A 19,109-nucleotide genomic window follows, 5' to 3' on the forward strand; every position below is an offset into this window, starting at 1 on the left:
GAATGAAATGAATCCTGAATTAGAACTTGCATGAACAGTGTTTTTTGCATCCTCATTCACACAAATCGGATTCAGCACATTTCTAGCACATTATCATCTACTGTGACATAATGGAGTGTTTAGATACAAAAGCAATAGATAGAGTGGCCCTATTATCTGACAGTCCATTTTTCTAAGTGTTTTTCAAGGGAGTCTACTCCCATTGATTGAAACTCATCAACAAGCAGAAAACAGAAGACTTTGACTTATATTTTTAAATAAAAATTGCATCTAGTAATGTTAGCAAATGCTGACTGAATAGTCAACTTATATCCACAAGCTTTGTAGAACTAAACAGGAAGGAGTTTTTTAAAAATGAAGAACATGGAGAGGCTTATTTCTGGGCAGAATTTCCAACCTCTTACAATTTTTTCATCTCTAAATTCTTAGAACCGTAGAATCACAGAATGGTTTGAGTTGGAAAGGACCTTTAAGATCATCTAGTCCCAACTCTGGGCTGTAGGTACGGACACCTCCCTACCTCCCTTTAAGCAGGTTGCTCAAAGTCCAATTCAGGCTGGCTTTGAACAACCACACCTCAGAAAACATCACAGCTCAAAAGCAGACCTAAACTAAAATCAATCATTATGGGTAATTACTCTGAAGTTGCAACAAATCACAGATTCATAGAACAGCCAATTATTTTTTCTGTTTCATTAAAAACAAAAAGGAAGTATTTATAAACTAGAAACTGTAGACATACTGATTAGTTTCAGTTCTGAAAGCAATTCCTCCTCAATGGCACAAAGCTGTACATTAGCTAATTTCATCACCAAGACTCACTGTAAATTGCCCATTCAAAATCATCTCACTAAAGGTTAATTAATTCCAGATTATAAGCTTCCTAATTAAAAATTATCCCGCAAACTGCAGCACAGTCATAACTCAGTCTTAGCCAAAACTTTACCCGCCAACATACTGAAACAGTTAGAAAACAGTGACACAGACCAGGCAGAGGTTATATAGTGTTAGTAGGGGTTTGTTAGTAGTGGTATGGGGGAACAGCACCCACTGAGTGTCTTCATACTTTTATAAATCCTCCAACTTTACTTTTCTAAGAAGAAAATTAAGTTTAAGTCAAAATTACTTTAGAGAATGAGAAATAATCATCACTGCCTTGTATCATTTACACTTATTATCCAGAAGGTGAGATCAGCAGTGTCACCTCACCTTATACAACTGTAGTGTTTGAAAGTGCTGGCAGCTTTCTGGCATTCCAAACACAGTTGAATAGCTCCTGGATAGTCCTCTTCCTTGGGATAAAATGGAACAGAAAGCTAATTTGGCTTCGGAAGCAAATATCACAACACTCATTCTTCCTTAAAAGCCCACGTATAAACGTAAAGACCAAAATATTTCACCTCTTACATTTGTATAGTATGAAGTTACAAGAAACTATTGAGGGTCTACTGTAGAAATTAATATGCAAGCCATTCAAAATTATAAGCAGGCAATATCAGGTGTTAGCAACATTTAAAAATACTGCACATCCTGTGTTCTTATGCAAATGACTTGCTTTTTACCTACAGATTCAAGAAAATGTATGAGAAAGATCTCACTAAAAACAAAATTTTCCATTTAATTTTCAAACCTTAGTTAATACAACACAATCCATTTATGAGCAGGGGAAGAAGTAAATTCAAGCACTGTTAGGTTGCAGCCTACAAAACCAACAAAGACTTATGGGAGACACTCCAGTATTATGCAAAATAAACATTTTCTATTTAATTTGATACATTCAATAAGTAATGAAAAATGAATTGTAGCCAATTGGTTCACAACAGAAGACCCTAGGACAAACAAAGCATACTTTGGGGGAAGGGAAAAAAATGTTCCCCTAATTTATAAGAAGAATATCCAATCAAATCAAGCAAGAAGAATATGATAATACAAAACAAAGCTACACACACAAGAATGTACAACCGCAAGTTCTCGCCAACAGTGTAAATATTGGTTTTGTATTCTATTAAGAGTCTTGGAGGAAGTAAAATCCCCTTCAATTTCTAAAGCTTTCCCGTTTTTTTCCCAATTATATCCATATCGTTGTGTGCTTCAGAGAATTCAAATGCAAACCTGTTACTGAGTTTTCAGATTCAGTGACTGAAGATCAAAAGCACAAGGGCAATTTATATTCAGCTATTACCATAAAGGAATTTCTGAAATGAAACTACTTTAGCAGCAGCATTATAATGTAGATCAAGTTTTGCTATTTAAAAAAAAAAAAAAAAAAGCTAAGAATTAATATATCTTGCTTGGTAAAGAGTAACAAAGTGAGAGACAACGTATGTTACCCAAGATGGGATTTAAGAATCTCAAGACTAAAAACAAATAAGATTCCATCTCTAAATTGCGTAACTAGGGATTATCACAGTGATGTTCCATCTGATCTGACATCAGCTATAAATATTCAGCAATCTACAAGTCAAAATTCTTACATGATATTATTAAAATACAGTCATCAGTAAACTTGTTCAGCTCTCATACAACTTAAAAACCTAAAGACAAGATCTTATTTTCACCCTGCACATTATCTCTTACATTTTGGATAGCATACATACATTTTATCAGTAGAATCTTTAGTGCCACAGCCTATGGACTAAACGATTTATATAACTCACTATTAAAACGTTAAGCCACTAAATAAAAAGAAATACACTATTCCACCACAAAGCCCCATCATATACTGTTCATAAGATCAAGGAAGAAGGGATAAAATTAAGAGGACTAAGAGATGATTTAGAATAGCTACAAGATACAGTAGTCTGCAGAGACTTACCTCCAGCATCTCACTTAAACGCACATCAGTTCTTTGCTGAAAAGAAAAAAGAAAACACTGTTAACTACAAAGGAATGTATAAAAAATATTCTGCTATTAATTGGCAAAAAAAAAAAACCCTGCATATACCAGTGTTTTTATTGTCCTCAGAGACTTCAATAGTCCAATAAGCAACTGTCTTTTCCTTTGGTTTGCAAGAAGTCCCAAACTGGTTTGTGTGAAGCCTTCCTTTGCAATATTCAGGTGTCTGTGTAAATTAACAACAAAATATTGTTGTAACAACAAAAAACAATAAATTCCAGTGATACATAAAGCAAGGCTTGTTTTAAATAAATGCTACCACATACATCACCATAAGTGCTACAAAATATGTACGAAGTAACAGTCGGCACTGTTAGGGAAATGCTGAAATCGAGGTAATACCAACAGATTAGTAAGAAGACATGTTATCTCTTCAGCAGAATTTTGCCTGTGGATCAGTGGTGCATCTCCAAAGGCATCTGCTTAAACAGAACCCCCCTTACAGCAAAAGATGCAAGACAGAAAGCAACTGGTATTTGTTTTAGTATTTCGAACTACTATTGCCAATTCCATTCAGCACATGCACTAGAAATATTAATAGTAAGCAACCGCCTGGATTTATAAGTGTCTTCTTAAATACCCTTTTCCCCTCTCAGTTTCTGCTATTAAGCAAGATACCTTCTTCCATCTGCACAAATAACAGCTGCTAACTGAAGGCCATTCTGCAACGATGTAACACGTTCCAGTTCCTACAAAGAGACAACAGGTGAAACAAGCATACAAGTTGTGCTACAAACCAGCAACAATTAGCAACTAGTATCTTTATCTATTTGACAGGACTAGAGGGAAAGGCCTTAAGCTGCACTAGCAGAGGTTCAGGTTAGATATTTGGAAAAATTCCTTCTCCAAAAGAATGGTGAGGCACTGGAATGGGCTGCCCAGAGAGGTGGTGGAGTCATCGTCCCAGGAGGTGTTCAAGAAACATTTACATGTTGTGCTGAGGAGCACAGTTTAGTGGGGAAATATTGGTGGCAGGTGGACAGTTGGACTGGATGACCTTGGAGGTCTTTTCCAATCTTGGTGATGCCATGATTCTATCTTGAGATATTATAATAACAATTTAGATTTAATTTATATATTACTTATTTCATCATGTTATATTTGCTTAGAGCGAGAATGTAACATTAAACAAACAAACATTAAAGCAAATTCTTTAAAAATGTAATTCTTTGAAGAAATACACTTGAAATATACTTTCATTGCAGTGAGAACTTCTACAGTTATATACTTTACATTCAACATAGGAGAGTTTATATAAAATGAATAGAATGCACCACACCAAAGTGATCAGGGAAATAAGAATATGAATTCATTTGCATTAAGATGCCAGAAGTCCAATCTTCCCTTCTACAAGGTTCTGTAAAATTTTTCATCTGAACATAGCTGGAGAGGCACAAGGAACCAATGCAGCCTAATGGTCCATGGAAAAGGAGCCTTCAGTTGAGCAGCTAGGGCTCAACACCTTTTTCCCTTATCTCAGAGACACTGGTGTTTCCTAAAGTAAGCCTCTCCTTTTGAGACAGCAACAAAACTATTATGCCTTGTGCCTGTGCCATGCCTCACACCCCATAGATGTGGCTGCTAGATCAGGACATCTATGAAAAGATGGGTGCAAACCATGACTTCCCCACACTTTCCTTTGCACAGCTGAACCAACATGTCTACGGGGCTGATAATTACACTTTTGCTTCAGCTAATAACTCATTACTATCACTTGAGAGGGAATTGGTGTTGCCATTACCAAGTGCCCGCTGCATCACTTTATGAATCAGTGGGAAGGTGAGAGAGAGTCTCATAATGCCCACCAGAAATACTGACAAGAATAACTCTGTGGAAACCACACATTATAAAATTATTAACTTAATTAGGTAAATATTTGAGAAATGTTTTTAAAAGAGTTTTATTGGCACAATGGTTTTACAATCATCCCTTTGTGCATCTCACTCAGATGTTGTTGATACAAGAATTTAAATATTACACAGTAAAATGTAAGCAGCACATTCTCCACAATGCTGTTATGCTTAAAAGCTGTTAAAAAGTAGCTGCTAACTACAGGAGTATTAGCAATGGCTAAACAATGTTATCAACTCCAAAAGTGTGCAACAACAGAAGTGTATCAGCAAAGTTTGAAATCAAAACTATCTTTTTCTGCTCAACTCTACACTACTTTCTGAACACTCAGTCATTAAAGCACTACCCAGCTTCTTTCTGCAATAAAATCCCACCACACCTGTTTACCTAAAAGTGAAATAACATTACCCTTACAATTTTTCTTATTTTTCCTCCAGCTACTGCAGAAGAGGCATCCAGGCTGATCCCTTCACTAGCTAACCCAGTCTCTTCTAACCCAGTACTATATTTAAGCTGCACTGAAACAAGGGCAGTATTCTAACAGCACTAAATTGTGTGGTTTACTGTTAAAAAGTGGCTGTTGCCTTACCTGAATGTATGCAGGTTGTTTTTCAAGAATCAAGTCTGCAACTTTTTTAGATACCTTAAAAACAAGAATATTACCAGTGATAAACAACAATTTCAACAATGTAGCCACAGTAAAGTAATAGGAACAAATGGTCTCTGCTTTCTTAACATGCTAGAATAAAAAACAGAAATTATACAGAACACTACAGCTGCTTACATTCTGTTTATGCTATTTCTAGAGCATAAAATAAATTAAACTTCTACCAGGGAGATCTAAGAAAGCCACAAACATGCTTTTGTTTCTGGCAGACATAGTATTAAACAGCTTCAAACACAAAAATAAATCATCTGTATTGCTCTATATTCTTCCTAAGGACCAACGCTTCCAGAAACAAAAATAAAATAAAACCAACTCTGACTATCAGCCCCAATGAACTTGTGGGAAAAAGAGATTAGGAAGTTCTTCTGTTTTGAATATATACATATGCAGCAGAGATTATAAATTGGTTATACCAACACAGAGTGAGATTGGGATCTTCACAGTATAGTATTTCTGTAACAAGCTTAGAGTAGCTCCACCATGCCCGTTCCCATCCTTTGGAAGAACATCTGTACACAAATGTTTTTCAGAGGACACTGATACTATCAGCTGGCAATCTGGACAAGAGGATGCTTTCCCTCTTCCACATTAAAATGTGGTCAGGATCACCAAATGGTTTTCAACTCAGTTGCTCAATAGAAGAAATACAGCTTTGTTTTGCAGAACAGCAAAAGAACTGCTCTTATGGAGTAGGACTGCAGGAAAAGATTTCATCAGGCTTAAACATTTTGTCTTCTAAAGTAAAAAAAAAAATAAAAAATAAAAAAATTATGGATATCAGACTTAATTAAAATGAAGTCAAACACAGCTGAAAAAAAGCCTTCTAATTCAAATCATCTGTACCCACATGCCTGCTCAAATGAAAGCTGTCACAGCACACACATTAAAGAAGAATCGTGTGGCTTGGTATCTTCTCAGTGGAACGGAAAATTGTAATGAAAAGGAGAAACAGCAGAAAGGGAGCCTATAGTGACCCCTAAAACAAAGGCATGATCAAGATAAATAGTGCAAAAGCAGAAAGTAACAGGCAGCAAGAAGTGAAAGACCAGGGTTCTACCACAAGTAATTCAGTCACTTGAATATTTTGTGTTCTAGAAATGTAGAAGTTTGAATCTAAATCACTATAGTAAATTCCTAAGCCAGCTACAGATTCAGCTACTGAAATAAAAAAAACACCATTTATTATTTTTCAAAAGCAGAGTTACTGTATGATATGTCAGCAGTCTTACTGAGTCCTGTAACTAATAATCTAGAAAAACACATATGAGCCACATGAGCCAAACTTACGCTCAGTTCTCTTCTATATTATTTGTCAGCTACATGTATATTCCAGTTTGCATCTCAGATACAGACATGCACTGAAAATACTTTTAGCTGCTTCTCACTGTACAAGAAGAATGGTAAGACATTGATATCAAGTATTGAGACTATTCAGCATATTCCTTTGCAGTTGCCTCACAGCCTTGAGTGTATCTCCTTGCAAAACTAGGTCAACCAGCAGATGTCCTCTTAGACTTTCACTCTCAAGCAGACTAAAATAAATAAGTACATCTCTTGGTGAAGATGATCATGGAATATTCATTTGCCCACTTCTCTCTAATACTTCACAAAATTTTATACCTTTTTTTCTAGGAAAAGCCTCACTGGTACAGAGTTGTAGGACAAAATAATTTTTCTGTCCTGTGTTGTTAATGGTTCAGTATTTTTGTTCTGTACATTTCATTCATTTAAAGACACAAATCAGGATTAATACTGTTATTTTACTTACCAAACACCATAGTTAGTACATTCATTTCCTGTGCGATATTATTAATCTTTCAGAACAATTACTCAATTATTAATAGATGAATAAAAATAAAATTATAAAAGCCTGAAATATAACAAGTATCTGTCAGAAGCTGCAGCTCTCATTTCCACGTAAGTTCATTATTCATAGTAAGTATACACAGCATTCTCTAGACACCCTCACGGGCAATTAAAAAAAAAAAAAAAAAAAAAAAACAGCAAAAAAAAAATAAGAGAGAATACAAACTCTAAGAAAATAGATGTTTTTCAATATTTTATGTTGCCAAATATCCCTCAAAAAGAGACAGTACAACACATTAAATGCTGTGCTATTTCTTCTAATACATTGCAAAACTGAACACCCTGAAAATAGTTTCTAAAGAAATCTTTATACAGTTTGATCCTAATTACAGAATTACAGTACTCATCACCATGATTTACTTACATTATTTTCTATGACTATATGATTTACTGGTATGATTCTCCCTTATAAAAGAACACAACAACATTCAAACAACAACAACAACAAAAAGTTCATTATCTAGCAGGTTTAAGAAATCAAAACACGTTCAGTTACACCTCTAGCTACAGTCATAAACAATGTAGAAATCTGCCTGGCACAGATTGGACACACTGGACACCAAACAGCTTTACTTACAGCAGCTTGCTGTTGTTTTAATTTGTCTCTATACTCTTCCAGTTCTTGAAGACTAAGTACAGGAGGAAGCCTCTGTGCATAAACAACCAATAAAATTCAGTGAGAAATTAAAGTACACAAAATACACATGCAGCATTTACTAACCAAACAATTTTATTTAGGAAACTTTCTTACTGCTTCTGCAATCTAATTTGTATTCAAATTAAGAATACTGAAATCAGATCTAAAGAATATAATAGTTACCCTCTTTTAAGCCATATATATACATACACAAGCCTCAAGTCATTGAAATGACTTGTGTCTATTAATTCAGGCTGCTTAAAAAAAATAGAACAGATGGTTTTTCCTCCAACTATATGGCCTTTTTCAAAGTAGTTTGATGTAGTGTAAAGGTCAGAACAACAGGCTTGATATTAATTCTATCACATTAAAAGAAGAAACTCCATATCAGTATTATATGCTCCATACAACTGCAAGAAGATTCAGTAGCAGGGAGGGGAAACAAAACCAACCAAAACCAACCAGTTTTGGATGGAAGTGCATCACTGACAGAAGCTGACTTTTGACCCTCATTTTTAGTTATATTATTGCCTTTTCTTTTACAAAAATAACTCACCTCTAATTCATACTTCACAATATCAAAGGCATCATTGGAAAAATAAACTTCTTCAATGCTATTAATTATTTCTTGCTGAGCTTGAGGATCAGTTGGTTCTTCCCATGATTCTCTGAGTTCCTCCTTCATAAAACAAAAAAAGATGACTTCCATGATATAACATCACATCCTAGAAAGAGCAATGCTTACCAAAACAAGACTTTTTTGAAAGTTACTAACACCTTCAATACAAGGATAGCTTGTGTCAATGGCTTCTTCTTAACACATCTCAGATTTTTTGCTAGCTAGTGGGGTAGTTTAAACAGACATGCACTGAGGGCTTTCTGACAGCTAACATTCAAGATGAGCATTCTCTTCCCTCCTGTCACAATCTCATGTGGAAGGTTTCCCCAAGAATCCAGCTGCATCCATCAGTCACCACAAAGTGAGGACTGAGTCTGAACCTCTCATCCTTCCATTCTAGGGGAGGCTGCAAGAAAGAAGGGGACAGACTCTTTAGCAGGGTCTGTGGTGACAGGATGAGGGGAAATGATTTCAGACTAAAAGACAGGAGATTCAGATCTGATATAAGGAAGAAGTTTTTACAGTAAGGGTGGTGAGGCACTGACACAGGTTGCCCAGAGAGGTGGTGGATGCCCCATTTGACCCTGGAGACAGCTAAGGTAAGGCTGGACAGGGCTCTGGTCAAACTGTAGGTGTTCTTGCTCATTGCAGGGGAGTTAGACCAGATGGCCGTTAAAGGTCTCTTCCAACTCAAACAATTTTGTGACACTGGATGTTTTAAATAATACATGTACTCTTCCGGGGGCTGTTCCCACTGAAGGATTGAAAAACCTTTACGAGAGACTCACAAGGGGAAAAAATATAAAATTCAAGACAGAACACTGATCACATTGCTTGACAAGGGAATTTAATCCAGATTAAGTGATCCAACAGACTGAAGTTTCCTATTAAGATCCAAACATACGAGCTGTTAGAGTGGGACAAGGTGCCTGTATTTCCATCACCAACAACTGGAGGGCTGACTTCACTATCTAGAGACAGCAGATTTGAGATTAATTTACTGAACAGTCACAACCATCCTTATTTTGCACATCACTCACTAACATTAATGCATACACGTTACAAGGAAAAGTGCAGTTTCAAACACAGAGCAAGATGATGCTTTTCTGCACAAATAGAGGCAGGCACGGGGTGAGCAGCAAAGAGTTTCCTAAAGCATCACAACTAGCCACTGCTCCTCTGAAGTACTTCTCACAGGGAAATAAAATAAAATAATTTTTTTTTTCCTTCTGGGCTTCCTAACAGATGGCAGCTTTATGCTGTACCAACAGCTCCCTTACAAACTGCCTTAACATTTTACAGTACATTGAGTTTTATCTATAACAACTGAAATTAAGATGGGCAGCAGGGTTGGCTTAATTTATTCATTAATGCCCTGCAAATGGAATCACCTAATTTATTACCTGGGCGAGTGGCTGCAAGTTTCAGAACAGTGGTTTGTTAAAAGGAAAAGGAAGTAAAAACAAAATCCAAGAAGTGTTTAAAACCATTTGGATTTCCAGAGCATGGGCACCCTGTCACATTGGTGACAGGGTATATCAATGCCATAGGTAGGTCAGTGGTGACTGACAGTCCTGACAGTCCCTCCCATACATTAAGATATGAGGGACGCATGTTCTTCTGGATTTAGAGCCATTTGATTTGACAATCAGTTGGGAAGGCTGTTATTAATACAAACATTTCAATGAAATCTAGCCAGCGACCCTTTCATCATTGCAGAATACCACATTTGTCATTACGAAAATAAAGTTAAGGTTTACATGGCTAGAAAAGTTACCAAAAATTCACTTTATCCTTTCTTAGAAAGGTCTTTTTTTTCCTTAATTTCTTCCCAAAACACTAACTAGGAAAACATCCGTTAAATAGACAGATTTTTTCTTTATCTTATTCACTCCTTCTAGAGGAACAGTACAGAAAACTACTCCCCAGGATAAGCTTAAGCTCCCATATCCATTACAATATTTGCCAGCAGACATTAGGCTGTGATAAATTGCTGCTTCCAGTCCATCATGCTCCACTAGTTTCAGACAACTGAAGGCTCAAGGCCAAACCTTTCTCTCACCACTGAAGGAAGCAAACATCCTCGGCTGGTTTGTTTGGTGATATTCATTTCTCCTTATTCCTTCAACCAGATACACAAAAAAGTTTCCAATCTACATACGAAACCCACAATCTCAGGGCCCCATTGAAGGACAGATTTTGCACTGTCGATCGAGTATTTGCACATTGTGCAGAGGCACAGAGAAAAGCTCAGTTAAATCCCTCAAGGTAGTTTTCTACCTCAGAACAATTTTTTGTTGTTGTTGTTACTGTTATTAAAACATCTGCCTTCTAAAAATACTTTAAAAAAAAAAAAAAAAAAAAAAATCAACAGTACAAAATTCTTTAAGTTTGATGTGCATTCAGAAGTTCCAAGAAGTTATCTGAATAGAAATATATATATATATATATATATATATATATACATATACACACACATACATATATATACACACACACATATATTTGGGATGGAAGGAACCCCGTCATGATTATCACAGACAGAACTTCACTGCTAAACTGAATCACATACACTGGACATCAGGAAGAGTAGCACATCAGCACAGTGGACCCAAGCACTACAGTCCAGCTGCCCAGATTAATACCCACATCCAGCAGTGGGAGCATTCTAAATAGCCAGCTAAGATGCTATTACAAGGGCAACTCATTTTTCTGAAGTTTTGCTCAGGGATACACTTTACCTACTCAAAACACCCACCACTTGTGGTGATGTGCAAATAGGAGTTATTATTCCCTTTTTTTTTTTTTTTTTTTTTGCCAGTACTTTGGACCACGCTTTCACAGAACGACAGCTTAACCTATCAAACACACTTCTCTGGAGGACTGCCTTCTGAGTCATACAATGCCACCTATACACAACAGGGAAAGATAGTTTTTGGACAGGGTGTGGGCGTGGAAACAAAGAATTGTGTGTCTGGCACCTTGCAAATTTGAAGAAGCCACTGCTTCTTCAAAAAGAGCGTTTATGTCCACAAACTTCCTACAGTGTTTTGCCTTCCTGGTCTATGGAAATTCATGGTTCTAGGAGCCCACAGCAATTACCTGACCTGTATTTCAGAAGAGTCATTCCGTTGCAGACTCATCCGTATGGCAGGTCAGGAAGTTTCAGATCACTTGCCTAGCTATTTCCCTGTGTCACACTCCCACTCTTTTGTTCTGCACTGCCTGCAACATGAAAAACATTGCTAACAAAGCCTCACCGGTACAGAGTTGAAGCAAATGCCTTCTGCATTCTTGTCACAATCAACCAAAAGACTTGTGAAGCAGACATTGAGAAAAGTTTGTGATCAGGAGTGTGAATAGATACCATTTAGACAACGAAAAAAAATCTAAAAAGCTTCTAACCTAATTAGAAGCTGAAGGTGAGTGATAGCTGATGCAGCCCTACCAATAGAGCCAGGGGCCAAATCTGCTCAGTACTCATTTGGACACAGCCTCCCTACTCTCCTCATGAGTGAAAGAACACAGAACGTGCTGTCAATTGATATCCCACCCTTCTGAACTCAGATAACACCTTCATTAAGAGAAAAGCTCTTCCCAAACTCCAGGATGAGCTCACCAGTGGGCCAGCATCCATCAAATAAGCAATATGTGAAAGTTATTTTTACATATATATACAGAAGGCCACAGCAGGGATTATAGTCATATCACTATAGGAAAAGCATTAAAAAAAAATCTTCAAGTGTTATTTACAACCATAAGACAAAGTCAACTACTTTTTACATACCGCATATGAGCTGATTATTGTCAATATAGAAATCATGGAATTCAAAGTCACCTTGTTTTTAATACGCTTGAATTCAAATGTACCTCTCAACACCCTCTAACAGAATCTACTAAATAAACCTGTTAGCAGCTTAATAATAGGGAATAACAAAATAGGAGAATAACAAAATGAGAACAGCAGGAGGGTTCAAAAGTCAGTAGTGCAGTTCGTATCATTCTTAACATGCACCATTTTCAACAAACAAAAGAATAACCACAGTTCCCCTGAGCAATCATGGATGAAGTACGGTACCTCAACCAAAAAAACAAAAAAAAAAACCAACGATATACCTCCTCTTTCTTAGAGAAAACTTGCTTTTCAGCTCATATTTTTCTGATCTACAGATCATATCACTGACTTACACTATTTTGGATGCATTGCTCTGTGTGACAAGCTGGCAGCGTGATTCTATTTGACAAGAGAAACTTGAATAAGTCAGCTGGTGATTCATCTTCATATGATTCAAGCAGACCAAAATTCTTTCCGCATAGTTGCAGAACCCATTGGGACAGTGGTTAATGTGATCTCATACACTCATTCAATAAGGGGTATTCAATAAAAGGTCCAGGTAGCAAACCACTTCATTGGTTAGGAAAAGAAGGGGGGGAAAAAAAAAAAAAAAGAAAAAAAACCCCACCACACACAACCCACAAAATAGAGGAATACCTTCACCACTTTCACGTGCTTATTAGGAAGCAGCTTTCATATATTAAGACCGAAAAGAATTTTGCTAGCTTTCCCCTGAGGGAACACAACATGAGTGTATCCCTTTGCCTGTCCTCTGCATTTTCCATCTAACCTTCACATGAGTTGTATCTGTGCTTTTTTTTTTATTTTTAATTTATATTTGTCTTTATCTTTCAATTCCCTTTACCAAACTTGTTGACTGCTATAAAAGAGTTACTGAGAGGGATTAGTTTAATCCAGCAAAGCTGCTTTATCCTGTAGTTATTACATAATTCTGATTTGTGACATCAGTATGTTGCCATGGCATCAAACACAAGTTCAGTTCAGAAGAAATACCTACATCCAAGGTCTCAATGACTTTCAACTTCTGTGCAGTACTGAAGCCTAATCTCCTTGATGTAATGTTATGCACACACCAAACACAAACAAATCACAAATTCCTGCTTTCAAGAAAAGGTATTAGAATCTATGTCCACAGGGTAGAAGACATCTTACAGTGTCTCGTCTGATGTCTTATCATATGAAAAGTAAAATCATACAATGAAGGTTGTAGCAAAGTGAAAGAGGCATGCCAATATAAATCCTTCCTCTCAAAAGGTGAGGCCTGGAACTGAAGCTGACAAACAACTTGGGACCAAAACCAGGAGTGAAAGTGATCAAAACTCAGTATTTTTACTCAACATTCAGCTGACCCTATGTTTTCTTTTTATCAGATCAACAGTGACCTGTGAAGGTGTTCCACTGAATACAGCTTTTTGAGAAAAAGAAAGTTAACTTAAATCTCTCAGAATAGTCAGAATCTGAATATTCAGAAAAAATTTTGAGTATAGTAGTTACTTCTCACCTAAAACATTTTGGAAGGAAAAAAAACAAAGAGACAATAGAAGACTAAAAATATAAGTTTTATCTACAGCACTCAAGATAACTTTTTAAAAGTTCCAAGTTCTAATGTTGCTGCAATACTGTCTTTTCAGGCACAAAATCCCTAATTTTCATGAGATTGTTTGTAAAACAGCAAGATAGTGTTGTCATGTTACAAAGGGTTGACAGCATACAACTGCCAGAAATCTGTCAGAAATTAATGAAAAAACTTGCAAATTATTGAGACGTGTTTTCCCATTGTTAGGAATACAAAGTGTAGGCTTACCAGACACAAAACATTGAACCGTCACAGAACAGAAACCCAGCCAAGATACCCTACGTCTATTTTTACCTGCAGAATCAACTTGGCTAGAAAGACAGTCTGAAATTCAACGCTCACTAGTTGGCAGGAATCTGGAGTTTTGAAATCTGAGCCACAGAGACAAGGCAGCTCTTTCAACACCACTGCAATTGAATACCTCGAGTCTTTGAAATCAATACGTTGACCACTGTTTAATAGAATATTATGTACCAATTTAGAGATAGTTATTAGATTTTTTAAACATAGAATAACACTGATTTTCTGGTCTGCCTCAGCACAAGCATCGTATTACAAAGTACCTACACAGAAACACAGGATTTTAATAAGACATCAACTGAGTAACTTAGTTAACTCTGTGGTTAAAGGAAAAGTCCATATTAGAGGAAAACAATAAGCATCATCCACAGCAAGTCTTGTGAATCATCCGGTCAGACCAACAGGGTACAAGAAGCAGCCAAAATGTGGGATAACAGAGAGCTCATATCTTTTAAGCAGCGAGACAAATGAAAACAAAGTCATTATTATTATAAAGTAACAAATACAGTAGAATATAAAGTTAGTGATGTATACTGAAGACGAAAATTACAAAATTCTGAAATAAACTTAATGGCAGCAAACCCATGAAGAGGCTGAAAATCAATGAGTGACAACTCTGAAGTTCCAAGAAAGAAATTGTAAAGCATCTTCATTTTGATTTGGTGCACTGCTTTACTTTGCAATTAAATTCTTTCATACAAATATTTCAAAAGATATTCAGGATGAAATAAAGATGTCAAAAAGGACAGCAGCAAAGCAGATGCTGGGCCAAAAAAAAAACCCAAACTAAACCAAACCAAAACATATATTATTTAAATATAAAATGAAAAATGAAAACTGAAGTGGATGGGATCATACCTTAGTAGGAAACCGGAGGTTTTCAATAGGACTGAGGTCATGAACACTCTCCTGAGGACTTCTCAGACCCTTTAAAAGAATTTTAATCATCAGTTAATGTTGTTTACTTTACATATCTTGCAATCAAACTGCACAACTCTCGCCTGCTGATGATGATTATAAACCTGGAAGTCCTTAAATAAACTGCAAGAGGCTTATTCTATAAAAACTTAAATAAGACCACTGGTGTATTAATTACATTCCTCAAACAACTAGGCATTTCCAGTTTTATGCTGCAACAGTTCTCTTCAGTAACATCCACGTAGCTAAGTCCACTTACTCCTGACAACTTCTAGATGTTTAAAAAATGCAAACGTTCAAAAAGCATAATGTAATTTGTTCCCCTAGCTTAATGATTTAATGGAATCAAATAATCAAATTTAAGGTAAGTTCTACCTATTCTGTGGCATAATTATATTATTTTTGTATGATGGCACATTCCTCAATTTACCATGTAAAACTATTAGGACACATTTTACATGTGTATAACTAAACTGAAAAAGATGCATAATTCACATTAGCTCTTTTAAATAATTATTATTCTTTCAAAAGCACATAATCACATGAACAGAATATGCGCTAGTAGACAGAAGCTACAGGAAGCATCTGCAACCAGCCAAGTATGTGTTTGCTGAATGTCCAATACATTTACAACTTTATGAGGCAATAACAAAGAGTAAGTTTCTTAGCACACTTTTTGCTAGCTTTCGAGACAGAAGTGAACCTGAACATTCAAGTTCCAGATATGTTTCTGACTCCAGCCTTCCTTTGAGACCCCAGGCAGTTCACGAGAGCTCTGAGATTCAGGCAGGCTTCCCTATATCCTCCCCCTATGATACTAAGCATATTACTCATAAGTCCTTTTCACACCTGGGGTACCAATGCTTTCTCTGAAGGCAAAGGAGCTATGACATTACTACACGAGCTTGCAGTAGAAAAGTCTTTACTTATTCTCCAAAACTGAGAGTGTATTTTACAAGTTCATCACTAGTGGTAGCCACCACACTTCACAATTTCATCCCCCTACTAAGCAAAACCTCCTCATTCTGGTTTTGAGTTTCAGATTTTCTTGCGCTTCATTTGACAACATCCTCCCTTGCCAGTTACTACCAGCAAGGGCAGCTGATCACCACGGAGCTGGAGCTCAAGGCAGGTAGCAGGCAGCACAAAGCACCTGTTGCAGCTTCTCATACTTCAATCAAAACCTCCCACAAACACCCCAAAAACTGTCAGTAAAGGAAGCTCATCTCCACCACCAGTTAAAACCTGTCCTTACTGAATGTTGCACAGGATTTCACCCTTTCCCAAAGGCTGAGAATTGCTGAAGCTGTACCATTTTCAGCCTACAACATTCCCACGCTGGGCAGCCTTCCCACAAGTGCTCCCACGGACACAGCACTGCATCCTGTGCGGAATGCAAACAAGACAGGACCCGGACATAGAAAAGGGCTCTAAATGGCTCCTGAATGAAAACAAGCCAATCAAACCAGAACCAAACAAAGCCCTCGGGACAGAGATCTGCCAAGAAAAGCTGAGGTGAGCGCATCACTCCCGGAGCAGCGTCACGATGAGTTTCCTCGGCAGGCACAGGGCCCAGAGCGAGCTCAGGCGGAGCCCCCAGGCCCAGAGCAACGCGGACGCACGGCTACGCACCGGGCGGGCTGACAGGAGCACGACGGACAGCCCAGCCGCCCCGTGCCTCCGCACAGCTCCCCCAGCAGCTCCAAGCCCTCGCCCCCCTTCCCACCGGACACGCCGCGACCGACAGACAAAGCCACGTCGTAGCGCCGCGGCCCGGCGCCCCCAAAATCACGCTTCGAGAAAGGGACAGCCGCACCAACGCGGCTCTCCGTCGCGCCCGGCCTCGCACCGCTCACCTGCCGGGTCATCAGCGACTTGATCTTCTGCATGGCGGCCCCGAGGCGCCCCGCAGCCCCCGCGGCAGCGCTACGGCCGGGGCCGGCACGGGGAAGCCATGTTGGACGCCACCTGACCGCGCCCGCCCGTCCGCCCGCGGATCCCTGGGAGCCGTAGTCCTGGGGCGCCCGGGCGCCCTCAAACTACAAACCCCGTCGGCCCGGCGGGGGAAGGAGGGAGGATGCGGAGGAAGGCGGGCCGCAGCGAGCGGGGCGGGGTGCGGCGTCAGCTCATTCCGCAGATGGGCAACTGGGTGGGAGCTGCGGGTGCCGCTTAAGGGCGCTGTTAAAGCGGGTCACCGAAAGCGTGGCTTGCCATCAGCCCGTCCCATTCACCCGGGATGGGGTGAATTTCCTCTCACGCCACGTGTGTCCCTGGGGGTTTTAGCACGGCGTATTTAGGCTTTGAAATCAGTTGCTAGAAGACAAAATGAGAATGCAGTTCCGCATGGCCAAAACGGGCTTGTGTCGGTACCTGGCCGAGAGCTGTGGTTCCCCATCCCTGGAGGTGCTCCAGGTTGGGTCGGATGGGCCCTGGGCAGCCTGAGCTGGTGGGGGGCAGCCGTGCCCATGGCATGGGTGGGAGATGGATGGGCTTAGAGGTTCCTTCCAACCTAAGCCACTCAGTGAGTCTGTGGTAGCTTTGTGTGAGCTATTTGGTGTAATAAATGCCAGTGTATTAACAACATCAAGGACATATCCTGGAAATAAGGGGAGGTACTGACTTGAAATATGTATCTCTGCTAATCTGTTGTTCTTCTAGAGTTTGTTTATTATTTTCTTCACCCACATCAGACATTTAGAACACCAGCACTGACTTCATACCAGTGAGAAGGCTCCCATTCATTTCAGTTAGAAATTAATTGGAATTTATGACAAATATTTTATTACATAATGAAACTGAGCAGATAATAATTTCTAACTCGTTTTATAAAAGGTTGCCATTTGATACATGTAGACTGCAGCGAAGTGGATTAAACAGGTTACAAACAACAGCCCTGGGGAAGGCAGGGTGGGGGGTACCCAGAGCCCTTGTGGATGTGCACAGTGCTCTCTTCATCTGCACTCTTGTGCCAGGCAATGACATTATTTCTGCTGGGACTGCTGAAATAACCTGCATTACATTTGGTCAAACAGAGCTGGTAAAAATTCTGGAAGGGTCTGGGCGTTTTCACCTCCTTTTAAGTGAAGCAGAAATCAAACGTTCATTCCTTACGGCAGTGGCGTAGCACTCTGCAGGACCCCGAGCACCAGCACAGGCACACAGTGAGGGGGATCAGTTCCCTGATGCCACCCATCCTGCACAAGACAGGAATTTGTTCATCCATAACAGCGTGTAAGTGCTGCGTAACAAAAACTTAACGTGTGTTTTTCTGTGGATAAACCATCTCTGTTGATGCAAATATTTGCTGTTGCAAACTGTTTCTGCACATGTAAGTTGCAGGAGGGCTGTCTGGTGTGCTGCTGATTAAGTTTGTACAGTGAGTGGCAGCCTTGGACAAAATCCAAATCATACATTAATATTAATATTAAACCGATGTAAGTTCGCTCAGAATAAACAGTAATCAGCAGCTAACTTAACAGCTCTAGTGGGTTGTGCACGCTACTACAGGACTCTTTGTTAGATGATTCCTGATGGACACTTCACATTACTAGTTGCTCAGAGGAGGGGAATGAAATTGTTTCCCTGTTACACGTATGTTAAGGAAGAAAATGATAATAATTTAGTCACAGCTTTGTATTTTTTAAATATTTTTCTTTAAAAAATAGAAGGAAAGAAGAGACAGTCAATGGAAAAGTTCTCACCTGAAAAAAAAAAAAAGAAAATCTAAATACTAATGTACCAAATACTACATACTAATTTGGAATGAGCAGAACCATCTAGCAGCACAGTCTTTTTTATAAAACAGTGTAACTAAAGGATGTTAATACCTATATAACCTATCTGTTGGGTGTGTTCCCTTATTTTTGATAATTCAAGGTACTCTGTATTATTCTGTGGCTCATTTATTATATTCTCTGTCATAT

General features: G+C 38.6%; 1 protein-coding gene across 1 annotated transcript in view; it reads right to left on the reverse strand.

The window, feature by feature from the left end:
- The window catches only part of VPS50 (VPS50 subunit of EARP/GARPII complex), a 67,446-nt gene extending 50,304 nt beyond the window's left edge, over window positions 1–17,142 (reverse strand). The window contains exons 1-9 of the mRNA XM_042817211.1: window positions 17,043–17,142; window positions 15,127–15,195; window positions 8,474–8,596; window positions 7,858–7,929; window positions 5,337–5,390; window positions 3,515–3,585; window positions 2,945–3,062; window positions 2,816–2,851; window positions 1,210–1,292 (exon numbers count right to left, since the gene is read on the reverse strand). Of these exons, the coding sequence (XP_042673145.1) occupies window positions 1,210–1,292; window positions 2,816–2,851; window positions 2,945–3,062; window positions 3,515–3,585; window positions 5,337–5,390; window positions 7,858–7,929; window positions 8,474–8,596; window positions 15,127–15,195; window positions 17,043–17,075 (659 nt within the window). The 5' untranslated portion in view covers window positions 17,076–17,142. The remainder of the gene's footprint in view (window positions 1–1,209; window positions 1,293–2,815; window positions 2,852–2,944; window positions 3,063–3,514; window positions 3,586–5,336; window positions 5,391–7,857; window positions 7,930–8,473; window positions 8,597–15,126; window positions 15,196–17,042) is intronic.
- Between the last annotated feature and the right edge of the window lie 1,967 nt (window positions 17,143–19,109).

This window comes from Centrocercus urophasianus, unplaced genomic scaffold (genome assembly GCF_019232065.1).
Source record: "Centrocercus urophasianus isolate 14NV4802_14NV808 unplaced genomic scaffold, USGS_Curo_1.0 seq_16, whole genome shotgun sequence".
Classification (NCBI taxonomy): domain Eukaryota; kingdom Metazoa; phylum Chordata; class Aves; order Galliformes; family Phasianidae; genus Centrocercus; species Centrocercus urophasianus.